This window comes from Cheilinus undulatus, linkage group 19 (genome assembly GCF_018320785.1).
Source record: "Cheilinus undulatus linkage group 19, ASM1832078v1, whole genome shotgun sequence".
Classification (NCBI taxonomy): Eukaryota; Metazoa; Chordata; class Actinopteri; order Labriformes; family Labridae; genus Cheilinus; species Cheilinus undulatus.
This window is the reverse complement of record NC_054883.1, coordinates 24772463-24785866: the sequence shown is the minus strand read 5'-3', so window position 1 is coordinate 24785866 and position 13404 is coordinate 24772463. Positions and strand designations below refer to the sequence as shown.

The window sequence follows — 13404 nt, the reverse complement described above, 5'->3', positions numbered from 1 at the left end:
CTTCTTTTGTCTGGGCCTTTTCACCCCTGGTGATTGGCCCAGAGACTTCTGGCAATTTTGAGGCCCTTGGGAAATCCGCAGCATGACCAGGGGCTTGTGGCAACCCTACTATCTGCCCAAACAGTACCCTATAGCTGTGCTCACTCCCCACATCCCCCTCTTACTCCACCCTAAAGGTGTGGACTTTGTTATTTTTTAACACTATATTTTCCCATACCCCTGCTAAAATGCAAGGACATCCAGAGCATGACTTGGGTTGCATCAATCCTCCTTTCTGCCTGATGGTGCCTTCAGGTGTGATTACTCATCATTACACTCTTTACTTCAGCTTCAGCTCAAACATGCCTAAAACTTATGCACAGTGCTGTGTTTTTGTGCTGCCACCCTATGATGGTGATGGAAAGGAAGATTTAGTAAGGAATCCCTCTTGTGCACCTGCATATGATTGAAATGTTTTGCATGATCATGAAAAATCACATACAAAGACCGTTAATGTGCAGTACTGTCCCTATTGTAGGGATAGAGTTATTGTGCAGTAACTGCAGAAATTAATCACTTTACAGTGAGTGACCGTGAGAGTTATGAAAATGATACATCGTCTCCTACAGTCTCAACAGTGTGAACGGGCAGGTGTTTAGACATCACAGTGGCAGTTTAAACTCTTTGGTCTGAATTGGAATTAAGTATTGTAGCAGGATCACTGTCAGCTGTCAGTCAGTGTTCTGGTACTGCTAGATTAAAAAAATGGTCATATTCTGCACAGGTTATCATAGCATTAAATGGCAGAATTAAGCGAAGTCTGCTCTGTGCTTTAGTCCACTGTGACCTACAGAGACAGCGGATCATCTGTTAGTATCAACCCTATATTTACTCCTCTCTGGCTTTTCTGTCTCTGGGGGGATTCTGCTGAAGTATAACCCTGGCTTTTCTCCTCATCAGTTAGAGAAGCTGAACAATAATATTCTTTAATCAACAGGTGGAAGCTATAAATATAGAACTTTTGCGTTTGTGTTTCTGCAGCTGTTCACTTTAGCTATTAAAATGCTTGAATAAAGGAACACTGAGCATTTTAAAATCAGACTCTGGCTGCAAACTGACTCTGTGTAACTTTTTCTGAAGCAGTTTTAACCAAATCTGATGTCTCTGTAAACTGATTTAATACAATTTAATGTTGCATAGGGACTAGTCGCCCACTCAGACATCACCGTAGAGAGTAATGACTTAAGCAGGTGATTGTTGGTTAAAGCATCTAACATGGGAAACCAGAACAAAGGCAGATTATCCTTCAGATTATCCTCTAAACTGATATCACTGAAACCTTTTTCCCAGCAGTAGGTGTGTGAAAGCATCTCCTGTGAACAAAATTCTCAAAAATAGTCTTTTTTTACAGCAAAATTCCCACAAATCCAGGTGAACACAACACGTACAACAAACTGAAACTGTGTCTCTAGACATAATTTGTCTCATTTTCACTAAAATCCAAAAGTGCTTGGAACCAACTACAAAAAATTAAAAACAAAAAACATCTCTCCATAAACAGGATATGAAGTTTTTTTTTCGTGATTGTCACAACGCTAACGCTAAACCTGAGCCTGTTTGTAACCTCTTCATCACACGGAAGAAGAAGCGATCCAAACGTTGACATCCTGGAGATCCTCATATTCAGTCTCTTTGTGATGCTGGTGTGTGATTGGTGCACTAACAAGGCTAATGCACACTGATTGGATGTGTGTTTGAAGCAGGTTATCATGAGCAGATCTCTCTCACGGCATGTAAATGTATGGGCTGGACTTGTGGTGCCCCGTGTTCATCACACACGGCATAGCGTTCCTCTGGCCGACCATCATGGCCTGGCTAATGTCGTGAGTATTCTCTGACCACGGCGGCGAGTCCATTGGCTCCCTTTTGATTGAGTGGATCAGTCCGTGACCTTTGAACTCGTACGGGCCATGCTTGTTGTAGTCCGGGTGCATGTAGGCCTTGTGCGGGTCCTGCTGGTAGAGGTGAGAGTCCATGAGGTTGACAGGTTGGTTGCTGCATAGAGAGTCTGAGTGCGAGAGTCGCTGTGGACTGAATGTGTTGTTGTCGTTGTTGCCCAAGTCTTTGTCACATTTCAGCAGACGGTTGGCTGCATTGCCGCTGTTGTTGACTGCATAGTTTTGATAGTTTCCATTGTTGTATGGCGGGCTGATTCCTGCCTTGCCTCGCTGACAGGGAGAGTACTGCGGGTCGTAGTAGTCAGCCTCAGATTTCAGGTGGAGGCCTGCAGCGTGGTCATAGACGCCATTAACATAGCGACGGTCCATGGATTCTGGGTCGCGGCCCACCCAAGGTTGCCCATAAGTGTCGCAGCCGTTCTCAGAGTCTGAGTCGTGCTCAACTTTGATGGGCGGCATCAGATGGCCATCGTAGCATTCGCCATATCCATTCTCGCTCTTCACCAGGTCCACACAGTATGCATCAGGGTCTGAGGGGATCTGGACATTTCCGTAGAGCTTAGAGACGAACACCTCACCTCCTCGGCCGCTGTGACAGCCCGGGGAGAGGCGGTACGGCTTCCCATATGGACCGACCTTGTTCAGGCGATTTGAAGGGATATATCCGACACCCTGACCTGCTCTGAGAGGACCTGAGTTTGGACGCAGAGGCCAGCCGCCACTCAGACCTGGGCTCACACCTTTATGAGGACCCATGGATGACTTGCAGTAGTTGAGCGGCTCATCCTGGTTGTAGTAACCGTCAGGGCGGTACTTGAGGTTGTCTTTGGAGAGAGGGGTCCAGGGGGTGTGGTGGCCTCGCTGGTTGACACCTGGGGTGGGACAGGAGAGGAGGAGGGGGTCTGTGATGTCACCCATCCCTCCGCTGAAGGAGTGTCTGCGGAGATGCTCCCCTCGCTCACTGTGAGAGGCGGCAGGAGGAGAAAAGAGATTAATCACAAACAGATCGAGTGTAGATTAAACAAAGTCTGTAGACTGTTGGGACATTTATTTTTTTTATTTTTTTCACATTTCTTTGAGTTTGTTTCTTCAAAGTTTGAAACGTCCTCAGCCTGAATGTTTTCCTGCTGATTGATGACTCACAGCACAAACATCTACGTATGTCTGGTTCATTTAAGTTCAGGACAGAATCGTTCCAGAAGTGACTCATCTTTTCCAAGTTCTCGACCCAAAGGTCGATGACGGCCAGAGCTCCAAGATTAGAGACAGAACAACACAGTATATTTTATTACCTCAAAAACTCTGCACCAACTAAACATAATGTTTTTACTGTGTAGCTTTTTCAAATAATGTGGTAAACCTCTGAAATTATTTTTCTGATCTCAGGATCTGAAAGATGAATTTACCAAATGTTCTCCAAAGACTTTGATTAATGCTTCCCTTAACTGAATTTCTGTTTTCTTTGTTGCAACTTATTATTGCAGCTCAAGTAAATTATTTTTTTTTATAAAAGCATCTCCCTCTGTGATGTGGATTTTACTTTATTGTTGGTGTTGTTTTTTATTGCTCTTGGTTTTTAAATGACATTCTACTGCTTGATTTGTTCTTGTGCTGCCAGTGAGGAACATTTTTACATTTTTAAGCTGCAAAATTTGTTTAAAAAACTGTAAAAACCATCCATTCCTGTGATCTGACTCAATCGTTTGTTTGTAAAGTTCAAAAAGGCTGTTTCTTTCTAAGGAGTATGTTGGTGGACAAATCTTTTCTTTAGACTAAACCTTTCATTTATATTGAACTAAACTAAACCTTACCTAACTATCATAACCTAACCTCACCTAACCTAATCTAACTCACATTTTTAACTTACCTAACCTAAACCAAACCATACTAAACTAAACCTAACCTAACTAACGTAACCTAACCTCATTTAACCTAATCCAACTTACCTTTCCTAACAAATCTAAACTAAACAAAACCATACTAAACCAAACTTCACCCAACTAAATTAAATTAAACTAAACATAACCTACCCAAGTAACATTATCTAACATAACTTACCTAACTTACCTTTCCTAACTAATCTAACCTAAACAAAACCAAATCATACCTAACTAAACCACACCAAACCTTACAAACCTAACCTAACCTAACTTAACCTAACTTACCTTTCTTACTACCCTAATCTAAATTAAACCTTGCCTAACTTGACTAATCTAACCTAATTTAACTTGTCAAAACAAACCTAGCCAAGCCTAACCTAACAAACCTAACCTAACTAAAACCAACCCTTGCTAAACTAAACTAAACTAAACTAAACTAAACTAAACTAAAGTTACCTAAACCTAATCTAACTAACCTAACCTAACCTTGCTAAACTAAACTAAACTAAACTAAGTTACCTAAACCTAATATAAATAACCTAACCTAACCTTGCTAAACTAAACTAAACTAAACTAAACTAAACTTAACTAAAGTTACCTAAACCTAACATAACTAACCTAACCTAACCTTGCTAAACTCAACTCAACTCAACTCAACTCAACTCAGCTCAGCTCAGCTCAGCTCAGCTCAACTCAACTCAACTCAACTCAACCAAACGAAACTAAACTAACACTACCCTACCTAATCCAGCCTCACCTTACCAAACTTGCCTAACCTAAACTTAAAAAAATGTTATTTTGTCAGAAATCTTTAGCCTGCAGAGGCGTGATGTGTAAGGACATTTACATTCATAATTATTAATGTCTTTTTTTAAATCAATATTCCCTTAAATAGTTTCCTCTAGATGGAAGACTCTGGCTGTCTGTGCTCCATTTTTAAGAAATTATGATTACATGTTTTAGTCTTACTGCTGTTATGTGCAATATATCTTAGTCATAGACTTATATTTGTCTTCTATGATGTAAGATTTGTGAAGTGTTTCCAAATCTGTGCCTTGTTTTTGGCTGTCGTCTTAATTGTTGCAATTGGGCCTGTTAATAGGTGTTATATGTTCTGTTGTCTAGCATTAATGAGAAAGACCACTTTTAACAGCTCTTTTTTCATTATGTGAAAATCATCCATGAAAAAAAAATAGTGGTTCGCTGTTTATATATCAATATATCATATTTTATTATTTCATCTTTGCTTTTAATTGTTCTTAAAACGAGAGATCTCGTTTGAATTGATTGTGTCTTGGTTGTACAGCACTTTGATCAGTGGTGGTTGTTTTAAATGTGCTTTATAAAGAAATGTTTTTACTTGACTTTGTGTCTTTCCTGCAACATAATATAAATGCACACAGGCTTTGGCCGACTCTATAAGTATATTTTTGATTCTTCTTTCAGTTCAAACACGGTCCATGTTGTCCTAATGATACAGAGTCAACAGCAGAGGGGGTGCTCGGTCTCTGCTTGCTTACTCTGCAGCTCTAAACTCCCAGTCAGTCTGTTAATAATGCATGAAGCACACAGAAGGAACTTTTCGAGCTCAGTTGAGTATTTGCTCTTAACAGACCACAGTCAGGACATTCAGAGCTTGTTTGGTTATATGTCAGAGCTTCTGGGTGAGGAGAGGGCAGATCTCAGGGTAAATGGTTGTTTTATTATGGTTTTATAGCAAAGAAATCATATTTTCACTCTTGAAATAAAGCTCAAATAAAGAACTGATTCATAAGGACTGACTTGAACTCTTTTTAATGTTTTTCCTTGTTCATAGCAGCCATGAAGTGTGTTTTTTTCACCAAATATAAAGTTATGATAAGAACATAATGATGTTATAAGGCACAATTACCAAGTGTTTCTTAACTCCAGGCTTTAAAAAAACACATCCGATGATGCAGATGTGTTTTGACCTTTACTTTGAGCTCCCCTATCAGAAATATTTGTGCAATCTCCAGAGGCCACAACAAGGTGTCAACATGCATCAAACCTCAACTTTGGATGGTGGTGTTTTGACATAAAAGTTTGTGCTAAAAAGCTTGACCTTTAATTAAAGTTTAGCACCTCTATTAAAACAATAAGTGGGTAGGAAAGTGTGATGTGCATGTTTATTATCCCTGGAACTTCAAAGTTTTAATTCTTCTCACCCGTGCTCGAGTGCAGAGATCATGCCTCCTCCTCCGCCCTTGGTCTTCCCCCTCATCAGCATGTTCTTCATCTTCATCTCGGTGATGGAGGGCAGCAGCAGAGGAACACCTATGCAGAAGAGAGCCAGCTGAGGAGGAATCAGAGCTCCAGAGGCTGACTTCTTTTTCTGACCGTGAAGGAATTTCAGGCGACCCTGGAACTGCATCGTCTGGGGAAGAAGAAAATGTTCAACAGTTGTCAAATCCAATGCCCTTTAAGAAGTCTAACAACTTATAAAGTAAGATTTTGGATTATTATCCATGAAAAAGAACCATCACTTTTAATGCCTAACATCTTGCATTAAAAGGATTTGGGCATTTGGGCCTACATCTCAAAGCCATACTATCCATCTTTATTCAGATAGGTGTATTTCCCATCTCTGTGTTCACACTTTGTGGCTGTGGTTGTTTTGGTGCAACCTTCCTGGAGAAGTGCTAAACACGTTATGGAGCAGCTTTCCTGCAGAAAGCCCTGAAGGCAACACCTCCAGTTATCAGCCTAAGCAGTAAGCTCAGCAGAGACAACACTGCAGAGAACAGAGTGTAAAGGATGATGGGAAGAAAGGAAAAAAGGAGTCAGAGCTAAGTAAATCTTGCACCGGCTTTGACCCTGAGACAGATTGAGTGAAATGCTCTGAAACTGCATGGAGGATATATCACAGAAAAATATCTATTCTGGATTAATATTGGTTTAATGTGAAATTTAGGACTGCACAGTGGCACAAGGGTTAGTGCCTCAAAACAAGAAGGCCCCTGGTCCCTGGCCTTTCCCCACTCCGTGGGGAGTTTGCTTTTTCTCCCCTTGTAGTGTGGGTTCCCTCCAGGTAGTCCAGCTTCCACCCACACACCAAAAACATTCTTGTTAGATTCACTGGTGACTCTAGGTGTGACTGTTAGCATGCCTGGTTATTTGTCTCTATTTGTCAGCTCTGTGACTGACTGGCGTTTGAATGAATCACAATATAAATTCCTTTTGGAAACCACGGACACCTCCTCTGGACCAAAGAGGAGAGGGATCATCCCCTTTGTTATCCTGGCATAGTTCAAAAGCCTGCATCTCTGATGGCATGGGGTAGCATTAGTGCCTATGGCGTGGGCAGCTTATACATATGGACAAGGAACTATCAGTGCTGAAAAGTAGATAGAGGTTTTAGAGCAACATATGCTCCCATCCAGACCACGTCTCTTTCAGGGAAGGCCTTGACTATTTCCACAAGACAATGCTAAACCACATACCACATACATCACAACAGCATGCCTTCACAGTAGAAGAGTCCGGGTGCTGAACTGGCCTGCCTGCAGTCCAGACCTTTCCCCAATAGAAAACATTTGGAGCATCAAAAAAGAAGACCCAGGACTGTTGAGCAGCTATAATCCTACACCAGACCAGAATGGGACAACATTCCTCTCCCAGAACTCCAGCAACTGGTCTCCTCACTTCCTAGACATTTACAGACTATTGTTAAAGGAAGAGAGGATGCTACACAATGGTAAACATGGCCCTGTCCCTACTTTTTTTGAGACATGTTGCTGCCATCAAATTCAAAATGAGCGAATATTGTTCATGACATATGATATGTTGTTTATGTTTCATTGTGAATCAAATATGGGTTTGTGTGATTTGACAATCATTGCATTGTTTTTTTCACATTTTACTCAGAGCCCCAACTTTTTTGGAACCGAGGTTATAAATTGAAAACAGGATATTAAAAAAACGGGTGCCTGGGACTTCCTATTTTTTGGTTTAGTGTAATCTAAACAGGTATCGGTGTCATTTGATCCATTTGATTACGGTATAAAAATGTCTGGAAATCCCTGATTTACTCAGGACTTGGCTAAAGATTCCTCTTGGTAATCAACAACTAGAATTCCTGTTGTGCAGCAAACATTAGAGTAAAACAATGACAGTGAACTCTGCCGACCCCGATGAAAACACAAATATTATAAATATATTCATAACATGTTCTACTTTCTCTGTCATCGGGGCTTTTTCCACTGCTCTTCTCCAAACCGCTGCAGTCACAGCCGAGAGCGATGAACCAGGCTGCTGTTCAGCTGCTGTGTCGCCTTCCAGTACAATTATAAATAACCATACACAAGTTTCTCTGAACCAGCGGGGTCATAATCCTTTTTACAGGCCACAGAGTGGGCAGCATTTACTCTATGATTTATTTTAATGCATATTCTGCACTTTTCTGTTTGCTGTGCATGAAACTAAAGTTACTGTTGAGTTCAGCTGGCACACTCAGCGCCGACCACTCACCAGGAAGCCAGAGGTGCTGTCCAAGAGGCATCGAACTCTGGCAATGAAACATCTGTTGAGGAAGCAGGAGAGCTCTGGAGGAATTCCCCCGGCCTCTGGAGAGTGAAACAGGCTGCTAACGACGAAGTCCTCACCTGAGATGCAGGAGAGAGAAGGATGGAGAAGAAACTCAATTTGGGCTGCAAAGTTAAAGACATAAAAGGATATCATCCCAGACAGACTAAAGACAAAAATCTTTTTTTCATATTCTTATTTAAGGAAAAAATACTTCAAAAACAGGTTGCAAATGAAATGCTTAATGATGTCTGAGACTGTGTTAAGTTTTTACCCTTTTGCCAGTGATCTACCCACCTGTCCCTGAAGGTATCTGGCTGTCCTGATGCGTGGACGCCCCCTGGTGCTGTGGAGGACACATGGACCAGTGCAGCTGACGTCTGAACTCCTGACGGTCGTCTATGTGGATGTAGTCATACACGTTCTGGTGCATCACGTCAGTCTGTGGGGCAATGTGTGAAAAATTAGTTAAAGCATAGACTGTCTATAAGAAAAGGACAAAGCTACAGGGCTGTTTCTCGCCAGAGAGTATGTACAGAAAAGCTGCAAAGAGCAAACACACTGGGAAAGTTAGAAAACCATACAGTGACCTTAGAATGACTTTTAAGACAGGGATGAAAATTGACTTGTTTTTCATTGGCTGTGTGCCCTGCCATGTTCATAAATACTTGAAATAATTCAAGCTGAGTTATGTTGGCTTCAACCTGGAAGGAATAGATCATAACGGTTCACAGAGGTTGTTGGGTCACGGTTCTGTAAAGGGTTAGGGTTAGGGTAAGAAAAGGCTGATGACATTTACCACTGCTTATCTGTGTGCACTAGTGTGGGAATAACCTATGCAGTACCGCCCTTGTTGTTAAGCCATTGACTGTGCAGCAAATAAAACTAAAAAAAAAACATTTAAATCGAAAGTGAGTGGCTATATGTACATCTACCGATCACAGGTCTGAGCAGATCAGGTATTAAAGGTCACATATTACGCAAAATACACCTTTTCAGGCTTTCTAACAAAATATGTACCCTGGCCTGTCCACAATCCCCCCAAGAATCAGAAAAAATCCATTCCCTCCCCTCTCTCTTTCTCAGCCTTTCAGAAAATGTGTGCTAAAACAAGCCCTTCTCATATTCTCCCCTCATGATGTCATTTGGGAAGTTAGCCCCACCCACAGGTTCAGTTGCCCCCCCTTGGGAATGAGGTATGAGGTATGAATGACCCTATAAGAGGGCACCTTATGATTTGTCTTGTCACCCCCTGCTGACCATAAAGCAGGAAGCAGGGTTGAGGCCTTTTCTTCATGTTTCCTAGAAGTCTTAATAAACCAGAGATTGCATGTCTACATCAGCATCACACTCTGATGTTGGACTAGGCTGCCATCATTCCAGCTGCTAGCTCCAGTTTGGACGAGAGATTCCTTTTGTTGCTGCTCACATTCACACAGCCTGCCTCAGGATTCACAGGGAGCGTGCTAATTCCCTTCATCACACACACAGGGACTTTACTGAACACACAAAGTCACAGAGACATGCATGTACTCATGTATATACACACGTAGAGGGGAATAAGTCAGTACAGTATGAGTGCTGGGGCAGCTGTAGGGCCAGCGAGGGCAGCTGTGTTTGTCAAACATCGCGTGACACCAGCTCCTGAACAGCGGTCCAGCCCAGCGAACCCTCCCCATCCACACACACTCAAACACTCATATATAAAGAGAGTGGGGTTCCAGCCCACTCTCGTCATGCCTCTCTCTCTTTTCCAGCTTTGCTTTCTGTCATTCCCTGACAGATTCCTCACTAAAACGTTCAACCTTCTCCTCTTCCCTTGCTCCCTCCTCCCGTGCTCTCTCTCCATAATTTCCACACTGGTGGCACGCGAGGCTTTTTGATCGCCTGCCTCTGAAAACACAATCTGTTCCCACCGTCTTCGGCCTGTGGTTTGGTTCCCTACCGGCAGTCAGGCAGACGGATCGAGTGACTATTGTTTATGTTTCTCGTAAAAATCACAGAGAGGAAAAGAGGAGGGAAGAACGGAGAAAAAGTGATATTTTTGCTGACCTTCAAAGGCGAATGGCCTCGCTAACAAACGGGATCAAAGGCCAGCAGAGGTTTTCTGCTTTTCTGCAGAGCTTTCTTGTGGTGCTGTCCTCTTCTGTGGTACATTAAGGATAAGTGTCTTTCTGACTACAATTGTGGGTTTAAAGAGTTTTACATGTTGTCAAGGCCCAAGAAGCAAACAGAGTGACTTAAAAACAAAGAAATCCAAAATACTTTGCAATATATATTTATATACTTTGGGAAAGACAAGAGGATGTTTTTACTACAGTTTCTGAAAGTTAGCATTCTATTCTGCTTCATCTTTTATGTAGTTGGAGAAGAGTGGGTTTACTGTTGACAGCAGGCTCATTCCTATGAGGGATGAGTACGGGTAAAAAGGTATTTGTTGTTGTCCTATAATAAAGTAATGATTCACTTCTGATGCACCTGCATGTGCATTCTTTTAGGCTATAGTAATTCAACTCAGTGTTACATCTACCATGCAATGTAAATTTTATTTACGCTGTTACATGCGTAGCTTAAGTTCTATCAGAAGGAGAGCCAGTTCATATTGTCCTCCTCTTGACACATCCATAACTGTTTTCCATAATCCAACCCATAATTGTTTCTTATTTTCCTTTTTTATGAGCAAAAGACCGCTACAGTCACTTAGAGCACTTCTGCTGTAGAGTGACTGACACTCTTTGACCAACCCCCCGTCAATCTGTGAACTCGCACTCAGTCGCAGAGACAGTGGTGATGTCCATATACAGTGAAGGATCAGGATCACTCTTGTAGTGTGGCCAGGTTGTCGGCCAAGACGGGACAAGATTTTTTTGCATAGTTTGACATGGTGCTGTTGTGAACGCCTAAAAAAATCGTGTAGTCTGAGCTGACCTTAGGACCAAGCCAGAATCACAAGGCACATCATATATTGTCCATATATGGACAAAGGTATTTGGCCACTCCTGCCATTTTGCAAACATTAGTGATCCTAAATGTGTCGTTCTGAAGAACTCAGTGACTTCAAGTGTAGTACTGTGATGGATGCCACCTTTATAATAAGACAGTTGGTGAAATGTCCTCCTGATAAAAATTCCGACGTGTTAAAGTAACAACGACAGTACCATACCTTGAAATACCTGCAGGATCCAATTGAAGAAGAAGAAGAAACTTTGAAGAAACAACAGCCAAATCTAACAAAACAATGCTTACTGAAGCGCAGCTATTTAACGGCATTGACTCAAAACCCTGCATCATCAGTTGTAGATACGCCATCAAACAGGTAGCTCAGTCGTGGTGGAAAAGCAAATCCCCTGCTATGCTGGGCTGCCATGCCAAGTCAGACAAAGAAGAGCCAAGCTGCTCAATGTAATGGAAAAGCCCCAAATGTAAACACTAAAACTGTGCGGGAGGAGCGTCATGAAATTTCCATGGCCAAGCAGCTGCATGCAAGCCTCACATCACCAAGTCCAATGCGAAGCATCAGATGGAGTGACGTAAAGCACACTGACACTGCAGTGGAAACATGTTCTGTAGAGTGACTAAGCACGCTTCTCTGGTTGCAGTCAGATAGGTGAGTCTAAGTTTGGAGGATGCCGGGAGAACGTTACCTGTCTGACTGCATTGTGCCAACTATGAAGTTTAGTGGAGTGATAATGATATGGGGCTGTTTTTCAGGTTTTGGACTAGGCCCCTTATCTCCAGTTAAGGCTAGCTTTGATGCTTCAGCATACCAAGACATTCTGGACAATGCTATGCTTCCAACTGTGTGGCAACAGTTTGGGGAAGGCCCTTCCAACATGACTGTGCCCCAGTGCACAAAGAAGTACTATAAAGACATCGTCTGATTAGTTCAGTGTGGAAGAACTTGACTGGCCCGCACAGAACCCTGACCTCAACTCCATCCAGCACCTTTGGGATAAACAGAAACAGAGATTGTGAGCCAGGCCTTCTCGTCCAACATCAGTGCCTGACCACATAAATGCTCTACAGGATGAATGGACACAAATTCCCACAAGAACACTCCAGAATCTTGTAGAACGCCTTCCAAGAGTGGAGGCTGTTATAGCTGCAAAAATAGAGACTTGCCTCTACAAATATGGTGGGCATGCTGACGTATCATAACACCGAGCACACAGTCAGTATGGCGTCTACGTATGTTACGTCTATGTCTGTTCACATGTCAACCTTTAAATGAAATAAACGCTGATATAAGTCTAATCTATTTATCATCTACTACAATATGATTTTATTTCCTTTGTCCACACCCCCTACTTACACACCCTTAAACACACACACAGACAGTCAGACTCACACACTGTGGCAGGATCTCTCAGACCGCTTTGGTTTTCATGTCGATTTCATGGCGCTGGGTTACTGCCCCCGTCTGCTTGTAAGCCAAGTGGGAGAAGTGAAGCAGAAGAATTTCTCCCCCAAAGTGTCAGTGTGTTTATGTGTGTGTGTTTGGGCAGACGTGAGGTTAAAGGAGGGATTTGAACAGTAAAAAGCACTTTATTCATGGTTTTGAAGGAGAGGGATGATTTCAGCGAGGCAGGACAGCCGAGCCCGTGTTGATATCATCCATAATTAAAGACCGGCTGGTACCGCCGCCGGAGAGGAAGGAAGCTGAACCGTTGGTGACTTATCAGTGCTCACAGACACCCACAGAGTGTGTGTGAGGGTGAAGCTGAGGTCTTCACCTTCCTGTGGCCTCTCAGCTGTGACTTAGTGGGTTCACCCTGCCGTCTAGATCGAGTTATCAGACAGACGGAGAGAAGGAGAGGTTTTTGCTGCGGCTCATTAGACGTAAGATGAAAGAAGAAGAAAAGGAGGGATGGAGGCAGGATCAGCTGAGGGTGAACTCGCTGAATAATGTCAGAGATCTGAACACTTGTTGAGTGAAAAACAGGTCTATATCAGAGGTTACAGGGTGAATTTAATGGTTAAAATCAAAGGAGTTGTACTTTTCTGATGCAATAAGGATTCTGACATTTGGTCAATTACTTCAGAAA

General features: G+C 42.5%; 1 protein-coding gene across 1 annotated transcript in view; it reads right to left on the bottom strand.

Moving 5' to 3' along the window:
* LOC121526995 overlaps positions 1-13404 on the bottom strand; it is a 135173-nt gene that overhangs the window by 3863 nt on the left and 117906 nt on the right. The window contains exons 7-10 of the mRNA XM_041813623.1: positions 8657-8801; positions 8306-8439; positions 6004-6212; positions 1-2898 (exon numbers count right to left, since the gene is read on the bottom strand). The exon at positions 1-2898 is cut by the window's left edge and continues 3863 nt beyond it. Coding sequence (XP_041669557.1) covers positions 1764-2898; positions 6004-6212; positions 8306-8439; positions 8657-8801 — 1623 coding nt within the window. The 3' untranslated portion in view covers positions 1-1763. The remainder of the gene's footprint in view (positions 2899-6003; positions 6213-8305; positions 8440-8656; positions 8802-13404) is intronic.